This window comes from Barbus barbus (assembly GCF_936440315.1).
Source record: "Barbus barbus genome assembly, chromosome: 1".
NCBI classification, from domain to species: Eukaryota; Metazoa; Chordata; class Actinopteri; order Cypriniformes; family Cyprinidae; genus Barbus; species Barbus barbus.
Window position 1 is genome coordinate 19173621 of NC_136729.1, and position 21342 is coordinate 19194962.

The following is a 21342-nucleotide window of genomic DNA, read 5'->3' on the forward strand; positions in this document are numbered from 1 at the left end:
AATTTTCTTAGAATTTGGCCGCTAGGAGCCACTTTTTGCACAAAAATTCTTTAGGGATACGGGCCCAGAAGCTGGGATAAGAGAGTATGGGGAGAGGCAGAGCATCTACATAAAGTCTAACCTCTGTTGCCCTGAAGTGACACCCCTGCTCATGATCACATGAGGATATGCAGTGCTCCTGATTGCACACCTGGCTCATTTCACTTGAATTGGGCCCCCAGGAAATTTATGATGCACCTGCACAAATAGGTCATGTGGATTCTTGCCAAGACCGTCTAAGATACAACCTCAGGACTCGGGTCCCCATCAGCCCACTTACATGCCCAGATATGCTCCCTCTCCACTTGAAAGATGCAGTCGTGCCTGAGGCCCACTGTCACCACACCACGTCACCACACCACTCTAATACCCTTTATTTTTCTGTGCTCCTCTACCCTCACACCAAACACAGTGCTTCACACGCACGCTGCTAGATGATTATAGATGTGGTGCATTAGAGAAAGAAAAGTGCATTATCTGCAAACACCTATAAAATCCCATTCTCGTGATAATTGGTATTTTAACACCTTGCACAGTTTCCAAACTCTGAATACCTTAGGCTTATTTATGATTAATGCAAACTAGCAGTTATGATGTCACCAACATAACAGTTCGACATAATTAAAAGAAAAGGGTATTTTAAAACGATTTCTCATCGTTTTTTTTTTTATTATTGAATTTAGCAGTCATCTTGTCACTTGTTTGTTCAGAGTGAATACAAAAGTTATACTTTGTAACATAGCAGGGTTTCCTGGCATCAGTGCAAATCATGCTCAAGATCATCTTAACACTCTAGAGACTGTTTCTGAAACCAGTTTGATTTACTTTTTATTAAGTAAGAGATAATATGCAGTCAGTCATTATTGCAAAATAACCCAAACGGGTTATTATTTTATTTTATTAATTAATGTTAATAAAATAAAAAAAATAAAACACATCTGCTTTGTGCAGTTTTGATTAAAAAAGTTACACTTTGTAGAGTACAGTGTTGTCACAGAAAATGGTCATGATATCTGACATATTAGAACACTAATGCCATGGTTGGCTGAACAAAACAAACTTTCTTTTTTTCATTCCATGACAGTGTGCAATGATCAAAATGCATTAATATGATATATTGCTATTCCTATTACTCTGTTAAAGCATCTGTTTAACTTGCAAATAATAGGCTTACAATTGGTCCTTGGTTCTCATTAATTTAAGAACATTTCTATATGCTACTTAAACAGTAACACTTATGGGAAACATGCCATTAAGATGAAGTACTGCTTGTTTGCGACTAACATTCTACTTTAAGTCTTCAGGAAACATGCCCAAGGTTATCATCAGACAGAGAATAACAATTCACACAGGATTACACAACACAGAAAGTGTTCAGGTGCTTGTACACCTCTTGCACCATTGAAAATATTTCTCACAGTCTGGTACAAAGATCAGTTCATTTTGATGGATGTGAGAGTTAAAGATAATCCGTTCATTCTCCCACACCTATTTATAATGCCTAATCCTTTGTATTCCCAAAATAGCAGTGCGTTTACTACATTATACGCTGCAAAATCTAACTTGCATGGGTTGAGGGTCGAGATTCTGAAGCAAATCTCGCAAATTCAAGCAAATCAAATTCTGAGGTTCTGAAGCAAGTGAAAACCTGGCCAGCAGGAGCCATCTCTGCTCTTCAGGACTGTTTCGAGAACACTGACTGGAACATGTTTAGGGAGGCTGCAACTTACGGCGACTTAACTGACTTGGAGGAGTACACGTCATCAGTGACCAGTTACATCAATAAGTGCACAGATGACGTTACTGTCTCCAAGAGTATAATTTTACGATCTAACCAGAAACCGTGGATTACTGCGGAAGTGCGTGCACTTCTGAGAAGCCGAGACTCTGCCTTCAAAACGGGAGACATGGTGGCCCTTAGAAGAGCAAGGGCCAAACTTTCTCGGGCTATCAGAGAGGCGAAGCGCGCGCATGCCCAGAGAATTCACAATCACTTCAGGGACAGCGGCGACACACGGCGCATGTGGCAGGGATTACAAGCTATCACAAACCACAGGATGACAACACCTGCCTGTGACGGTGACGGCTCCCTTCCAGATGCGCTGAACAACTTCTATGCTCGGTTTGACAGACAGAACGTTGTGGTGGCGAGGAAGTCCACCCCTCCTCCGAACGATCAGGTGCTATGTCTCACTACAGCTGATGTGAAGAAAACTCTACGCAGAGTCAACCCACGTAAAGCTGCTGGACCAGATAACATCTCAGGCAGAGTGCTCAGAGAATGTGCGGAAGAGCTGGCAGATGTTCTTGCCGACATCTTCAACATTTCTCTGAGCAGCGCCGTCGTTCCCACGTGCTTCAAGGCCACCACCATCGTTCCCGTGCCCAAGAAATCTTCTGTGTCCAGTCTCAATGACTACCGTCCCGTTGCACTTACACCTACCATCATGAAGTGCTTCGAGCGGCTCGTCATGAGACATATCAAGACCCTGCTGCCCCCCTCACTGGACCCACTGCAATTTGCGTACCGTCCTAATCGCTCAACGGATGATGCCATATCCATTACACTCCATCTTGCCCTCACACACTTGGACAAGAAGGACACATACGTTCGAATGCTGTACATGGATTTTAGCTCAGCATTTAACACTATCATCCCCCAACAACTGATCGGGAAGCTGAACCTGTTGGGTCTGAATACCTCCCTCTGCAACTGGATCCTGGACTTTCTGACCGGACGGCCTCAGTCAGTACGGATCGGAAACTGTACCTCTAGCACCATCATACTGAACACTGGGGCCCCACAAGGCTGTGTGCTTATTCCCCTGCTGTTCACACTGCTGACTCATGACTGTGTAGCTACACAGTTCGAATTACATCATTAAGTTCGCTGATGATACGACCGTGGTGGGTCTCATTAGCAAGAACGACGAGTCAGCGTACAGAGAGGAAGTGCAGAGGCTAACGGACTGGTGTGAAGACAACAACCTGTCTCTGAATGTTGATAAGACAAAAGAGATGGTTGTTGACTTTAGGAGGACACAAGGTGTCCATTCTCCGCTGAGCATCGATGGCTCCTCTGTGGAGATCGTCGAAAGTACCAAATTCCTGGGCGTTCATCTGGAGAATGACCTTAGCTGGTCTCTCAACACCAGCTCCCTGCACAAGAAAGCCCAACAGCGCCTCTTCTTTTTGAGAAAACTGAGAAAGGCCCAGCTTCCACCACCGATCTTGACCACCTTCTATAGAGGGACTATCGAGAGTATCCTGAGTGGCTGCATCACTACCTGGTTTGGGAATTGTGCCATATCGGACCGAAAGACCCTACAGCGGATAGTGAGGACAGCGGAGAAGATCATCGGGGTCTCTCTCCCCTCTATTGAAGACATCTACACTACACATTGTATCCGCAAAGCCACCAGCATTGTGGCTGATCGGACACACCCCTCTCACACATACTTCACACTCCTGCCATCTGGAAAAAGGTACCGAAGCACTCGGGCACGCACATCCAGATTGTGCAATAGTTTTTTTTCCACAAGCCATCCGTCTTCTCAACAAAAAAGGGACTGGACTGATAAACATGCACGCACACACGCACAAACATTATCACTTAGCTTAAACTCAACTATCTCAAAACTTTGAGACTGGACTGACTGATTAACATAAGTGCAAACACACTGACATACACTACCAAACTATTACATCAACACATCAACTTACACATCAACTTGTAAAGGCTCTTTCTGCACAATATTTATTACTAGGACTACTCTTTGCACTAAAGTGTTAAATTCTCCTAAATTCTAAAATGTATACTGGTTTTGCACTACCTCATTTCACGTACACTTTATGTTGTTTGTTGTAAATCTACGTTGTAAATTTATGTTGTATGTAGCACTTTGGTTCTGGAGGAACGTTGTTTCGTTTCACTGTGTACTAACTATATATGGTTGAAGTGACAATAAAGCCTACTTGAACTTGAACTTGAGAGATACAGTGACATGAAGAACAGAATTGAGTTCATTTATAGTGCCCAATCAATTTAATTCGCATATATGAGTCTTTACTTATGAATGAACAAAACTACTTCCAAATTTCAAGTTTAATTCAATGTTACTTGTTTTTATTTTTTTGTTTTTTTAATTATTATTCATTGTGAAATTTATCAGGAATTTCTGTGTGATTTTTTTGTTCAGTGTGCCTTCATACTGTACTGACCATCAAACAGCCAGTGCAAGGGCACTGAAGTCACACTCATAAAACATACCCACTCCAAGTATTCCAGACCCTTGTTGACAAGTTCGAAAGGCTTTACAGTCATGCTTTGAAGCGATTCGGGTGAGTGTCTCAGCGAGTCCACCACAAGAAGCGATGAAGGGCTGCTTTATCTGTCAGACAACAGAGACATAACTGACAGCACAACTCTTGTTGTCAGTCCCATGACCAAGTTAAAAAACTTAAAACATCATCTTTTAGTTATAAATGTGACAATAATAGCTATTTATCCATTTCAATCAGTGTTTTGTTCCCTTGGAAACCGAATCTAGGTAAATAACATTTACTAATTGTCTTAAGAATTAGATAATTGGTGACTGAGAAACACAAAATGTGCACAACATCTCTTTGTCATACAGCCAACGGCAATTCCTTCAATGGCCTCATTCATTTGTGTCTTGGAGGAAAGCAGAAGAGAGAGATGGAACCAACATGACCGCAGTGCCTGATGAAGTATATTTGCATAATGTCTGCTGAGCAATGTGACAAGTGTTCTGTGGTCAGCTACTTTTATGGCCACTCTCCTCCTTTTGAAATTTTTAACAGCGTGATTTGAAAGGCTCTTATGTCTGACATGTAATTGTTCATTTCTGCCCTGCTCTCTCTCTGATATGTCCTCAAATTCCCCATCACCAGGCTGGAGACAATGACAGCTCTGTGAGGATATGACACGGTCTGACTGTCTGTCTTACACATCTGTCAAACATCTTGCGCTGTTTCAAGGGTGCTTGTGTTTGAGAAGCGGATGAGCGCCATCTAGGACCGGATGCTCCGATGATTTAATTTTTTCTGCTTTTCCAAGCATCATTACATATTTTCTAGCTTTGATCATAAACATCTGCTGTCTTTGGGCAATAATTCTCTGTATTCGTAGGACTTACAGTATAAACAGTTCAGATATGTCAGTCACATCTCTAGACACTTCTGCTGTTTTGAGACATTCAGGATGGACTGGACGGGAGGAGGGAAGAATGAAGCAGGATGATGGGGATTAAATGTGGGGAACGGAGGAGATGGATTTATCCGACGTGAAGAATGTGGCATGCTGAGGGGTTTATTTCTGATTACTCAACTGCTTACTGTTGATCAGGCCCAGAGAGACTGGGGAAAAAATAGAGAGAAAGAGTGAGAGACAGATGAAATGAGAAAGAGAGCGGCATGAGGTGCTGCAAGACCAGACATGCATACAAATCTCACACTCATCCCTGTACGTTCATGCAAGCTAAGTACACAAATCGTGTACTTGAGTTAAAATGCATTTGCTTGAATGAAATATTACTCCAGCAAATGTATAATTATAAGTAGCCTATGAGTGTAAAAAATAAGGGATCAATCATTCATTCTATTTAATTAGTGCATATTTATTTTGTTTCTTTAATTTAATATAAACCTAGATGAAAAAAAATACAGTGGGGAAAAAAATTATTTGATCCCCTGCTGATTTTGTACGTGTGCCCACTGACAAAGAAAGGATCAGTCTATCATTTTAATCGTAAATTTATTTTAACAGTGACAGACAGAATAACAACAAAAAATCCAGAATCCGCATTCTGAACTACCTTGACGACTGGCTAATGCTACCCGACTCAGAACGGCAAATGGCCTCCACAGTTCCCCTGGGCCTGCTACACAGGTGGCCCCTTCAATATTGGCTAAAAGCCCACGTTTCGTCCCACGCATGGTGCCTTATGTCAAGGTAACCCATCGCTGCCTCAAAGCTGTGGCCCCTTGGACAACTCCTCACCTGTTTCAATCAGGCGTACAGTTGGGGATGATCTCCAGAAGGAAGGTACCAGTCCAACACAATCTTAATTTGAATCACATAAACATAAAATAATAGCCTATAAAATGTTTACATTCACTACGGAACTCGGATGAATGTTAAACTGAAACTCATTAACAACTCAAATAAGATATGGCTTAATAATTGATCTCTGTAGATTTAATACATACAGTGATTTGCATTAAACTGTAAGCCCTCACATTACAAATAAAAGAAAATCATATATTGAAATATTATCTGTGGCAGCTCTTTGATCCCGGCCCCTTGTTTGTAAGGATTAGGTTTCATTCATTCATTAATTTGATCGCTTGCATTGTTGTTCGTTATCTCTAATAGTAAGGAATCTTCAACTTGGCTCATTATTTATTTGCATAGCATCCACAATACACATTGTTTCAAAGCAGCTTACAATAAGTTTTGTTACCTCTATAATGGCTTAATTCTTTACACTGAGCAGATTTACTGGGCAATTGTGATATACCAATGCTAAACTTACCACTGTTTAAGATCTAGCTATTCTCCCCTTTAAAAAAATAGCCTTGGTTTTGCTAATCTAACCAAAGTGTTTTAGCAGGTAGCCTATATCAGTACCACTGGGGAGGAGACTGAATAATGAATATTTGCAGCCTCTCAGACAAACCACAGAGCGATTTTTTTTTTTATTTAAAGAGATTTACATATTAGTCCGTTTTATTCCAAGAGTATGTAAGATGGTTTTCAAAAACTAATAGTTAATTAAACAATAGTAAATGGTCGGCTTTTTTCTGTGGTGATTTGCGTGTGTTTATTCTGTGTGCTCCTGCGCGTGACCTAAAACATGGCGGAATTTAACGCGGCGTGACGGTTTGGGTCACAAATTAAATTATTTGTATATATTTCATTTTCATTTATGTTTATTTCTATTTACATATATATTTAAGTTTTATTTAAATTACTTAAAACTATTATAACGAGTTGACACTGAACAGTTCAGCTGCATTTTCTGAATCCTGGGTGTCAGTTGAGAGAGTTGAGTTACCGTGACGACTGCAGCGCATCCAGGACCGTGAAAGCAACCACTAACTCTGGTCTCTCTCATTTACTACTAAGGTTAGTTAAATTAATTAAATGTCACATCAAACTGTAAGTTGCATGCTTTAATGTACAAATAACATGTTTCAACTGATTATTTATTTTATTAATAATTTTAAGATGCCTGTCACACAGAAGTAATTTATGTGTACAACTACTTACCCGAGTTGTTTACCTGAGACACTAATTCAGCTAGTTTTGTATATGAATTAGAGCATTTCTGTACATATGGTTAAGTTTTCATTTGGTTAGGCTATTTGTTTATTCATTTATTTATTGTGATTTGATTTAGTATCTATACAGTGCGTATTATTTTGATGTTTATGATGTTTAATCACTTTGTGATTCAAAGTGTCTTACTGACTCTGAAATACAAATGTGTATGTGTATTAAAAGAAAACAAAGAGGACCATGAAAGCAACCACTAACTCTTGTCTCTATCATTTACTACTAAGCTGATTACTGCTTGCCGTCTTACCGACTGTAACACAAACAAAAACAGTACAAACACTGAAGAGCAAAGCACTGTAGCTGCCATCTGCGGCCCCATCTTAGATATGATATGATATGATATGATATATCCCTTTAAGAGAGTGCTCCTAATCTCAGCTCGTTACCTGTATAAATGACACCTGGGACCCAGAAATCTTGCTGAATGATAGGGGATCAAATACTTATTTCACTCATTAAAATGCAAATCAACTTATACAATTTTTGAAATGCATTTTTCTGGATTTTTTTTGTTGTCATTCTGACTCTCACTGTTCAAATAAACCTACCATTATAATCATAGACCGATCATTTATTTGTCAGTGGGCAAATGTACAAAATCAACAGGGGATCGAATCATTTTTTCCCCACTGTACTAAAATGTATTTGAAATACATTTATTTCATGCTAAGTATACTACAAATACATTTACATATTCTTGTACTTAATAAAAATTCTCTGCAATTGTACTTTTGGTATACTAAACTGGTAATAATAAGAAATGTGCATTGTGCACTAGTAGTACTCCAAATACAGTTGAATTATAATTTTTATTTTAGTACGTCTCGAGCGATACGTCAGTAAAATGTTAATAGATTTGAACTATACTTATGAAATAAATGTATTTAAAATATATTACTTTTTTTTTTTAAACTAGGGCAGATTCTCAAAATTCATATTTAAGGAGAAAGGGCTCTAACGTGCCAGAGCACAGAAAGATAAAGTTTAACCGTCTTGATATATTATGAATTATTATAAATAGTAGTCAGCATTGTAGGATTTCATACAATCCTTGCTGAAAACAACTGAAACCAGCCTAAGCTGGTGAGCTGGTCTAAGCTGAAGATCAGTTTGGCCAAGCTGGTAGACCAGCTAAGACCAGTCAGCCAGCATAGGTTGGTTTTGGCTGTGTTTTTTTGTTTGTTTTTTGTTTTTTCAGTAGGGATGTGTGCAAAGACCCTGCCATATTACAGCAGCTTTAATTCACAAACAATTTATAGTTTTTTATAACATACATATGATTTCCATTTGCAATACACAATACGAAGATTTGGCAATAGTCACTTACTTTCCAATCAATTCCACTGAACTACAGTCAATTCTTCTGCACTCACTTCCTGTTCTTGACTCATTTTGAGTCAGACCAAGACAAGTAATTTACTATAATCTTGTTCTAAGCAGATCATTAAATCAGTGAGTTATTGACTCTAAAACAGCTTTAGGCTGCATCCGAAATTGCCTACTCTCTCAGTAGGTACTTCTTTTGAATAAGTATTTATTTTGCAACTGTTAAAAAGTATGTTCTATATAGTATGAATGTATATTGTATGAATACAGTCCAAATGAACCATGTTCGCCATATTGTGATTGTCATGTGACCTACCAGCATCAGCTGTGTCACATCACTGCCATTCACAAATCCTGTCCTGTGACCTCACTGTAAATTGGATTTGCACATCAGAATCTCGCCAAAAGTTGCAGGTCATTTGGATACTTTTAGCATTAGGATACTTATGTTTTATGAGTGCTGTGAATCATGACATACTACTCTTTTCACATACAGTTTTTCAGCTACTACTCCCAGACAACAACATAGTTTTGGCCCAGATCCGACCCACATCTGGCCGTGTGAAATCCATGCGAGCCAGATGTGGGTCGGATCTGGGCCAACACTGCTTGCTGTCTGGGCTGTATATAGTAGGGAAGAAGCAGCAGCAAGTATTCTGCAGCAGCCATAAACAGATCAGTCCAAATCACAAATTGTAATTTATGATGTTCATCAAAAAGAATCGAGCAAAAGAGCGATTAATTTGTGAACCAGACATTGCTATTATGCATATTATGCTATTGATGGAGCAGGTCTCAATATGTGTTTTTTTTTAATGAAATGTAATGGAGTCAGAAGCAAGATAAATTGTTTTGAAATGTGTTGTGACGAAGTAAAAGATCACTAAAATTCAAATATGCTAATAATGTAGAGGTATTTCTAAATGTATTTTTTTATGTTAAAGATGCTTTTCAGCTTATTTTTTCAAGCTATTTTTGCCATTGACAGTGTGCTGGCTCACTTTTTCAGTGCTAAATGACAATGGTTTTGACTTCTAGAATTCCTGCCACTGTCTTGCCACATTGATGTGGCTGCTGAGTGTGGGTTTGCATCTCAATGACATGTAGTGTCTTGCGGCTGACTCTCATAATGGGCGGTACACTCTCTGTGATCAGTAGCACATGGCAGCACTTTGAACTAATCACAAATTCATCATAATTTGTAGTTGCCCTGACGGGCAGAGCATGTAGTGGTTTGTGGTTTGGTATGGTTAATGCCAAGACAGTTTGCCAGAAGAACGTGATGGGGTGGTGTGTTGGCATCCGCTGTGCCTTTTGAGGATCTGGATTTCAGTAAATGTATTTAGTTGTTAGGATCTGAGTAGTGGTTGTGGTGCAGTTTCATTGACACAGTTGGATATTTCTAATAGATACATTTTGATTAAGTGCTTGTAGAAGAAGCTTATTGGTGTAGGTGGGAAAAGCAGTTGTATGTGTGTGACTGTGTGCATATACAAACATATGTATATGTGCAGAACCAAAATATGTTATGCTGGGAACTCATTTAGTGATTCATTCTGAGGTTTGTTTTTATTTCCTCCACAAATTTCCAGAATACTCAGATATTTTATGTTTGCACCTTGCCTATAAGTTTGTTGAAAGGCAAAATGGTCTGTAAGCTGTTTTTAAAGACAAAAAAAGAAAAAAAGATTATTCTCTTTTGTACTCTGTTGTCTTTAGCATTGTAAAGTTTGAAAAGCCCTGTTTTATGCCACCACTGAGTGTCAGTGTTTCCACTTCTTCTGCACTTAAATGTTGGATAAAACGTCAATCTCAACATGCATTTTCGAATTTAAACGTTAGATGGCGATAAAGGATCACTTAGCTGATCTCGACTTTTGCTAGATGGAACGATCATTGATATCTAAGCCTTACTTTTAGCCAGTCCGTCTCAGCATTACACGTTTGAATAGCGTCCATTCTACAATAACTGTTGCTAACCCTGTCAGGGCAATTCCACAAAACATAAAATCAAAACTTGAAGACGTTTGTTTTACTTTTGCTCTCAACAACTCATGAAAACTGAATGTTCAGAGCTATCTTATTGTCTCTCTTTCTCTCTCTCTCTCTCTCTCTCTCTCTCAAATCAATTAATTTCAATTCAATTCAATTCAGCTTTATTAGCATGACTATGTAACACAATGTTGTCAAAACATTAACATATATATAACAACAACAACATAAATAAATAATAATAAATAAAATAAATCTAAATAAATGAAAAGATAAAGTAAGTCAGTTTCAAGTTAATCATGTTTAACATCTAACATTGTGAATGGTTAATACATATTTTGCTGCTAGTGCAGCTGTGTTATCATCTTCTCCAAGTAAGAAGGGCATTTTCTCAGTATCACTAAGTTTAGTAAATGATGGGATCAGGGCTTCAAATCTGGGGAGAAATGTTTCCCTCACATTGTGATATTTAGGACAAATCAGCAGAAAGTGTTTGTCGTCCTCTGTAGATCACAGTGTCTACAGATCCTCTGCTCTCGCTCTCTCCATGTTTGTCTGTGTCGTCCTCTCTCTATTTCTAAATCATGGTTACTTTATCTGTATTTGGAGAGGATTTGTCTTTCTTTAAATGGTTTAATCAATAAATAATTGGCAAATTTAATGGTTCTATTTAGGGTTGAGTAGCATTGGAGTTCATTTTGAAGGTCAAAGTGTATTTTTAGACATTCATCATGAGTGTCTTTTACATTTTTGTCAATTTCTTTAATAATGGCTTTGGGGTTGAATCTGTAGTCAGTGAGGAATTGGATTTTATGAACTAGCTGAAGAGCGAGTGTGTTTAGAGGATGAGATTCTGCTAAGGTTTCATTGGCGAGGAGGGCTTTATATCAGATTGAATCAGGATCAGATCGATGGAGGTGATGCCAGAACTGAACACATCTCTTCTGGATCCCAGTCTTCAGTGGGTATAAGCCTAATTCAGCTCTGCAGGCATCATTGGACGTACCTCTATGGACCCCTAAAATGTTTTTGATAATTTCTAGTTGTAGTTTTTCTACTGAAGTTTTATCCCAATTTTTAACATTTGTTATTGGTCCCCAAATTTCACTCCCGTACTGTAGAATTTGTTTAATGATTGCGTGATATAATTTAATCCATGTTTTAATTGGTCATTTTAATTGGCCAAACCGTTATTTGATGGCATAAAATGCCCTCTGGGCCTTCTCATTCAAGGCCTTCACAGCCAGACTGAAGCCCCCTGATGCAGAGATCTCGATGCCCAGGTAAGTGTAGCTGGTGCTGTGCTCAAGGACTTCTCCTCCGTAACTGAACTGGTCTCTGCTTCCCTGAGACCTGGCCTTCTTCTGGAACACCATGACTCTGGTTTTGTCCAGGTTGACCATCAGAGCCCATTCCTCACAGTACTGTTCCAGCAGGGCTAGGCTGTACTGGAGACCCTCGGCTGTGGGGGACAGCAGAACCAGGTCGTCCGCATACAGCAGGCATTTGACTTCAGAGTCGTGCAGAGCGAGGCCCGGGATGCTGCCGGAGCGGTCCAGAGCTCCTGCCAGCTCGTTGATGTAGATGTTAAACAGGGTTGGGCTCAGACTGCATCCCTGCCTCACTCTACGACCCTGCTGGAAGAACACACTTCTGAGATTCCCAATTTTGACCGCACATTTACTGTTTTTATACATGGATTGTATAACATCAAATGTTTTTCCACCAATGCCAATTTGTAATAATGTGTATAGTAAACCATCATGCCAAATAGAGTCGAAAGCTTTTTTTAAATCAACAAAACATGTAAATACTTTTCTTTGATTGGCCTTTAGATTTTTGTTAATTAGAGTGTGGAGAGAATAGATGTGGTCAGATGTACGTTGTTTTGGTAAAAAGCCAATTTGTGATTTATTTAGGATGGTGCATCTTGTAAGGAATGTCACTATGCGGTTGTTTATTATATTGCAGAAAAGCTTTGCTAGGTTACTGCCCACACAAATACCACGGTAATTACTGGGATCGAATTTATCTCCTTTATCCCTATCTCTCTCTCTCTCTCTCTCTTTTTTGGACCTGAAATTGAATACGCCTATTGTGATACTGCTTTGTGGATGTGTTGTGAATTGTGTATATTTCCTCCTCAATAATTTGCACTGGATAAAAATATCTGCGTAATTAATAAATATAAATGTTTACTAATCATCTTGATAATTTATATAATGTTAAAATCTGAATAATAGTCAGGTCAGAAGTAGGTTTTCGATCTGTTTGAAGAGGTTTTACAATTTTTTGTGAATTTATGTCATCATTTTTGTTCATTTATGTCAGAATTTAATTTATTTAGCCCATTTAATGTGTTTGAAATATTACGGTGAAAAAAGTTTTTTTCATGAAAAATAGTAAATTGTATTTTATAATTCCACATACTGTCTAAGATTGTGTGCAACATGGCGTTTTGAAGAAGCTACAGAATCTGGGTTTCTCGTCACAACACATAGGTCTAGTTTATGACTTGTTTTATTGTTTTGTACAATGTTACTGTCAGACTTGTGTTTCTGTTTGTCCCTGTTGTGCTTCCTGGTTTTCCTTATTTGGTCATTTTCCTGACCTTGTTTAGTTTGATTGTCATTCTGATCACCTGTTCCCTGTTAATTTACTCATTAGTCCCTTGTTTGGTTCAGTATTTATAGCCCTGCTGTTCCCCTGTTTCTTTTTCCTGTCTCACATCATTTTAAGTGGTTGTGTTTCCTTATTTTCCCATGTGGATTTATTAAAGACTTCGTTCGATTGACTATCTGCCTCCTTTGCACTCCTTTGAGCGTCTTGCTCCAGCAACCTGTGACAGTTACGTAATGTACTTTTTTTATAATTTAAAAATCCCTAAACTCTGCAAACTATGAAAATAATGATCAAATACAGCCAAATGTAGTAAGCTACTGTTAAATTGATCTCAATTAAAAAATTGTTATAACAATTATTGTTGATCTTACTGTATTTTGTGTCTGTATCTCCCTCTCCCCATTCACAGCTTTGATAACCCTGTTTTGATAGTCACTGTCTATTTGCAGTGGGATCTTGATATGTGCCATTCAAATGTGCTCTCACCCATGTCACTTCCTCTTTGGGCCATCTATCATCAGGTTGCACAAGTGCCTTTTCACTGGTCAGCTGTCACTGTTACTAATGCAAATTGTATTTGCATGAAAACCCATTGCCTCGTGGGCCCTTCCTGCCCTTGGGAACTGAGACCACTGCTGCTGCGCATATCGACAATCAGATTGAACCCCTGCATCAAAATGACAATATTACTGCCTCTATGAATTGATCTTGTATAACCGATAGGCTATCAATTATACTAGGTATGTCATATTTCCATCCTCACCCAATCAAAGAAAGTGACGACAGGTTTTGACACAGGAGTTGGAGGAGTGCTCATCTGTTCCCCAAACATGCAAACTTGATGGTGGCTGCTGACATAAAGAGCAAATGAATTCAACACACCTTCGTTATTCACATACCCAAAGCAGACATACCTCTTTTAGTGATGAACATCAAAACATGTACTACAAACTAAACATTAATTTCCCATAAGTTTGACAATGTTTGCGGTATGGGAAGATTTAATTTTATCCTGAGAGGAGCGTAAGTTCACTTTAGACCACATGTAGTTTTTGTTTAATTTTGGTCTAATAAGGTTAAATGCAGCTCAATGGAAAAATCTGTCCCTGTTCGCATCTGGGCATAACAGAAATTGTGATAAAACACTGCAAAATAACATAGTCAAATGCAATAGAATGATAATGGTGTGAGGCGTAGCGTTTGGCAGACAAGATAAAGAGCTACAGTCTGGACAAATATCTGCCTATAAAAGCAAGCTTTAGTGATTTCCGATAAACCTGACGTCAATGGAGTAGAGCTTGTATCGAGGAGGTAACATGGAAGAACTTACAAAGCACATGCATTGTGGCCAAAACATTAAACAATTATTTTTTTTTCTCTGTCCCTCTGCTTTTACCCTCTTAGTTTATGAGTCAGTGCCATGTAATCCCATGGGTGGTGCAGCAATGTGTGTAGCTGTGCAGACAGTTATGAAAACTTTATTATGGCTTATAAAACTGAGAAAAACAGGAGTATTGGCAGACGAAGACAGTCTTTCTCTTATGTTATCACAGACAGTTTTTGCTAATATGCAGCCAGAATGGGTAGAGTGTATATTGTATTCTCTTGGCCTTTTCAAATATGACTTAAGTTTAAACTTTGGAGAGTCCAAATGGAGAAATATTACTGTAAATATCTGCAAATGATTGTTTTAAATATACAATACCTTGCAGATGTAGGCACTTATTTCACTGAATTACAGATTCTGCATGTGTTCTTTCAAATAACTTTATTTTTTAATCTTTATGATACACACAAGACTTTGAATTCTTATTAAAATCTCTATTTTAGAAGTATACACATATTTACACAAGCTCTAGCTTTTAAGTAATCTGCTGAAAATGATTGTGATACTGCTTTTGGATGTGCTGTGAAGTTATGGTTTTTCTCATTTGTAATTTGAATTGGGTAAAGGTGTCTGCTATAGTTTATAAATAAAAATTGTTAAAATTCTTGTTTACTTAATCATCTTGAGAATTTATGCAATATTCATAAAATCCTTTACAGAATTTAATAATACTTAACAGTGTTGGGGAAAGTTACTTTTAAAAGTAATGCATTACAATATTGCGTTACTCCCTAAGAAAGTAACTAATTACGTTACTTAGCTATTTTTTATGGAAAGTAATGCGTTACGTTACTTTTGCGTTACTTTTTAAATATGAGCAGGGCTTGATTGTTTTTAATACAATAAGTGCTTATTATAGCAAATGTAAAAGCCCTTTCACACCAAAAAGTGTAATGAATGAACCTCAGGCTGAAGGAAAAGTAAATTCATGTCTGTAAAGTAGAACGCAGGAGAAGAAGGCTCAACACTCTTCAGCAATAAAAAAACAATGAAGCACAATTGTTAGTTTATCTAAAGTCATTTTTGTTTATTAGTATGGTTGAACTGGATCATATTCTGATCCATAATCTTTTTGCGTCATATTCTCAGTTTGCATTTCACTGTTTTAATTAATTTTGATGAATACTAAATCAGTTTTTTTGTGAGTGGGATGAATTAATGCACATTCACATTTAGTCAAGAACTACTTAAAACAGCATGTTCACACAGCCCACTGTCAGTCAATAAATGGGAAAAAAGTAACTCAGATATTTTCTTGTAAATTAAAAAGTAATGCGTTACTTTACTAGTTACTTGAAAAAAGTAATATTATTACGTAACTCTTGTTACTTGTAATGCGTTACCCCAACACTGCTTATTAAATGTTTTTTTATTTTATTTTATTTTTTTATAACTATTATCTGTTTTTATACGTAAGCCTTGGCTCTCTATCTATTTTGGTCACACATGACTTTTCCCATATAGCAGCTCATTTTTATTCTTTTTGAGAGCATTTGAGAAATGGCTTTTTTGGGAACACACTCTATGCAGGCCAGTGTTATGCAGTATGGTTGATTGGTGCATCTTTTCTTTTCTCTAGCTGAAACAGAAGAGCATGGCGCTAGCCGAGTCAAGGATATTGGTTTGATTCCCATGCAGAGAAAGCAAGCACTGATCAAATGTACCTTGAATGCCTACTGTCCCTTTGACACAAAAGCATGTATACATCTAGATGTAACTATTCTCTGTTCTTAGCTACTGAACTTGTGTATATACAGCCTTTTTCTTTCTTTTAGTTGTGCTTTGGTTTAACAACCTTGGGATGGTATTCTGAAATTTAAGAAATTGGAATTCCCACTGGAATTGACTTATTTTGTATTATTTTCCTGATTACTCGTTTGAATCACCCCAAGCATTTTCCCCACAGCTATTTCTGCAGGTGAATAAAGAGCTTTTAATTGCTGAAGTTTTACCTAGAAATGATAGCGTTGTTTTATTGATTCACAGAGGACAACTTCAACAATATTTTCCATTACTCTGCAACAAGGGGTATTAATACTAATGTAAACATAGCCTATAGTTTTATGCCTTTTTGTTACTTTTTTCAGATGTTTCTTGCCACAATATGCAAATAAAGCTTTCAGAATATTTCACAGTCATAAGTTTTCTGCCTTCAGTTTCATTCTATACAGCTGACGTCGAGAAATCATTAATATGTAGGTTTGTATTAACATATTCAGCACCTCACTGCCTGTCCTGCAGAGAGAGAGAGGAGGAAACGTGAGTCTCTGACCGTGTTTTCTACAGGAAACAAATCAGAGAGAGAGAGAGAGAGAGAGAGAATACTGTTGTAACCGCCGTGGTTCGTCGCGGTTTTGTGAGTGTTTTCCTGGAAGCGGACGCTCAGCGAATCAGGGCAATCTGGAGCCCCGTTTGTTTAGACCCGGGAATCCAAGCTAAAGGTGTTTATTTTGTGTGTTTTTGGAGGTGTGAGGCTCGCAGAATGACCGTTGACTGGCCCGATCTGCCTATCGTTCGCGGGCATTAGGTAAGAGCACTTATTTACACCGAACATAGCAGAAAGAAAAGCAGGTAACATAACGTTTCTTTTGGGGCACTCACAACAAGAAGACATGTTGTGGCTTAATTTTAGTCTGTTAACTCGCCCACATCTGATCAAGCCCAGCGAATTCAACCCAAGTCTTCCGAGAGTCTGATATCGTACTTGTTCTTAGATTCAAGGAGCTATCAACATCTCTGTTTGCTGGCGAAACGAGCACCACGCATTTCCTTCGAGGGGCTTTTGGGTCGAAAAGAGGAGAATAATGGCATTGCTGGCCACCCGGATGCTCATGCTGGGGCTGTGGGGTTGTGCTGCTGCGGGAGAGGGACCGTCCACTCCGGCCACATGCTCTCCGCTGTGCCGCTGCGATGAAGACGGAGGAGCGGACTGCTCTGGACGAGGACTGACCACCGTCCCCACCGGCCTCAGCGCTTTCACTTATTACCTGTAAGTCACCACAGTAACGGTTAACAATCAAATCAAGTGCAATAGTGCATGCTGGGAACAAGTGCATAATGCATGTTTGACGTTAGAAATGTTTGGTTCTCTTTTCAAAACTGTCCTTGCAGTGTCCATGTTACACATGTTACATGTTTCTATAACGAATAGGAATCCCCTGAAATAATGACACATGTCATTTATGCAGTCAGTAAACTAACAATAACTTGTCTGATACAAGTCTTAAATTGTTTTCAGACATCAGTTGAGTAAGATCATGTAATATCAAAATCTTAATAAACTAACTCAGAATCTCATCTGCATACACTTAGTTTTATTCGCAGCATAGCAGTTAGAAAAACTGTAACAAAATATTAAAGATTAGAAGTGAAATTCCATATCGAGAAGTATGATTATTACATTTAGCTAAATGTGTCTTGTATCAATAAGTCTGGCAGTTGTTTTCATTCTGAGATTCATTTTTCGCTTTGCAGCTCAAAGTCCATCGTGGGCCGCTTTTGGGTACTTTGTGTGAGTGTAACAGACTAAATGCTCTATGACCCAAACTGGTAATATAGAGAGGGCTGCTCATCCATTATTAAATATAGTCAGCCTTTAAAACCTCACCGGCCTGCTTTTAAACCCATGCAACATAAAAAGGTAGATATTGTGCCAGTTATTTATATTTTGTGGTAAGTTGGGGTGCTTTTCTATGAATAGTGCTTTCCATAAATGTATTTCTTTTTCTCAGCAGTCTGGTGCTGAATTTTAGATGGCATAAGGGCACTAGTATGATCTCGTTCTGAATTCTTTACCGTTATATTTTCTTAATTTTTAAGTAACTTAATGGATTCACTGATAATTTAGGAGCCCTCTTACAGTAATAAAACTTAAAGTACGTCTAAGTATACTGTCAAGCTGTGACTTTTACCATTACTGACTAAAGGTACATTCATACCAAGAACGGTAATTGTATCGTTAACTATGTTAGCGTCCACACAAATGCATTCTTTTTGTTAGTATAAGCATGAGCTTCAGTTATGCCACATGCCACAGTAAATGCTCTAACCCTTTAAAGTCAGGTGAATTCTGATTGGCTGTCAATGTTTTACTTGTTCATCAGCAGGAAAATTTATTTTAATGGTATCGTTTCTCTGTATTGTTTTTATTACAGCTCGGGTGTTGACTTGTATTATATAGAAATAGGATGATTATTAATACGTTATAGTTATCGTTATAGTTGGCATCCTTGGTGTGAATGGGCCTAAATTCTTGAAGCTGGCTCCTTTAGTTTGTATCAGTGGAGCACTTGCATCAATTGTGCATAGTTTGATTTCTCCCTGGTTGACTTTGAGAACTATTTATCCCACAAGTTTTTCCATCTGTCTTAATACAGAAAGACTGGTTTATTGCTGGCCTGAGCCAGAGCCCGCTGTCTGTGGCACATGTGAATCACATCCCTCACCTCATTACACTTTACCAGCATTTATTGTGTTTTCACTCTGTTGTGATTAAGTGTGGTACTTTTCTGCCAAAGTGTTTAGAAGCGTGTCTGGAGACAAGTGTTTATTCTGCAGCTCTCTCTTGGAGCCCATACGTTTTGAAAACAGCTTGACCGGGCTCTCGAAATATCTCTGCCAAGCTGGAGCGTGTAACCCAACGCCAAGCTAAGTCCAGTCTGGAGAAGCGATAAAGCCAGAAATAAAGCCACAGAGTTAACACTAGTGGTGGCAGTGGCCATCTTGGATATCAGTGAATTATATGCAAATAGGGGGGCTGCATGTATAGGCATCAGCAGGATGCTAACACTCCCGATTGTTTTTTGTTTTGTTTTGTTTTTTTGTTAACAACTGTTTATTGAATTTTATTCTGTGGAACAGTAGTACAAAACAAAAAGCAGCAGTACAAATTTAGAACCCACCCCAACCCATCTCACCCCCTGGTAGACTTAAAAAAAATAAATAATAATAATAAAAATATATGAATTAATATTCATAGATAAATAACAATAAAATCATTTTTACAAAGATTTGAGAAAAGAAGACACAACATTAAAAGCTGAATGCCATGAATTTACAGTTTTCACGTTAGATCCATGTATACGAGAAGTAGAGAGTTCCATTGAGATAATGTCCAACAAATACACAGTCCAGGTTCATCTGTCCATTGTGTGAGGAGGATTCCAACGGTTGACCAGCAATTTTTTTGCTGCTGTGAGAGCAGCTAACAGTAAAGATCTTTGTTGCAGGGACAAGGTGAAGTCAAACATATCTCAGTACCCAACAAATATGATAGGTCCAGTCAGAGCTGAGTACAAAAAGGTGAGAGAAAAAAAAAGCAAAAATGTGCCTAAAACTCCTTTAGAACAGAGATTATACTTAGGAGAAGATGACAGATTCGTATAAAAACGTTTCATTGGAGTCAAGTAAACCCTATGCAGCAATTTCCAATGAATCATTTGGTGATTTAGGGTTTTTAGAAGACAATTTAAACATACCCCATACCTGATCGGAAAATAAAACATGCACATCCTCATTAAGATCCTTAGCCCAAACAGTAGTAATAGATAAAGGTTTGTATGAATGCTCAAGAAGAAAGAGATAGATGACTGAAGCAGAGGAGGGAGATTCCTCAGAAGGAAGGATTAGTTTGCGCAAAGGGTGAACAGGCATTTGGGAGTTCCAAGGCACCCTGAATACCCGTAGGGCCGATCTAATTCGCAAATACATAAAAAAGGAGGTGCCTGGCAGATTATATTGAATTTTAAGATTCTGGAATGATTTTAAACCACTATCATCATAGACATCTCCCAGAGTGTTTACTTTACTATGAGTCCATTACGGACAATGAAATGGAGTACTGCCTGACAAAAGGTATTTATTGTGGAAAATAGGCAAATGCCTATGCCATTTTGTAGCTTGTTGTGAACGTCTTTCAACATCCCTCCATGTGGAGAGGAGGTGGGTTACAATGGGACCAAACCGAGATTTACACTGCCTAAGCGGAACTCGTGAAAAAACAAGGTGCTTCAATTTATACAGATAAACAATAGATTCCTCAATTGACCTCCAAGACACAGAAGCGTCAGGATCAAACCAAACTGCTAAAGGGTGGAAGAAAAAGGCTTGAGCATACAGTCTAAAATTAGGGAAAGAAAGACCTCCATGTAATCTACATCGTTGTAAGGTAGTCAGTTTAATACGAGGACGTTTCCCATCCCATATATACTGTGAAACACATGCATCTAGTTTGTTCCAGTAGCCAACCGGTGGAGCGAGAGAGAAAAGAAATTAATACGTGGGAGAACATTAATTTCGAAGACGAGACCAATTTTACAAATCTGAGGATACTTTGGCTAGAATACCATTATAGTTTTTTTAGACGATTTCCTGCAGGGAAGGAAAAACATCTATCCCAAAGTACTTAAAGTTTTGAACCAATGGAATAGATATAGAAAGGGACATGGAATCAATTTTAGAATTGAGAGGAAGTAAACATGACTTACTCCAATTAATTTTAAACCCTGAGAGAGATCCAAAATGGTCAAATAAATTCAGCACATGAGGAATAGAATGTGACGGCTTCTCCAAAAACAATAAGATATCATCAGCAAACAAAGAAATATGATGATGA

The 21342-nt window shown here is 38.3% G+C and overlaps 1 protein-coding gene across 2 annotated transcripts in view; it reads left to right on the forward strand.

The window, feature by feature from the left end:
- Positions 1-16979: 16979 nt before the first annotated feature.
- LOC306872164 (leucine-rich repeat-containing G-protein coupled receptor 4-like) overlaps positions 16980-21342 on the forward strand; it is a 61556-nt gene continuing 57193 nt past the window's right edge. The window contains exons 1-2 of one of the 2 annotated variants that reach the window (XM_079420598.1): positions 16980-17256; positions 17444-17718. In XM_079420598.1, the coding sequence (XP_079276724.1) occupies positions 17534-17718 (185 nt within the window). In that variant the 5' untranslated portion in view covers positions 16980-17256; positions 17444-17533. The remainder of the gene's footprint in view (positions 17257-17443; positions 17719-21342) is intronic. The other variant, XM_079420599.1, reaches the window with a different exon arrangement.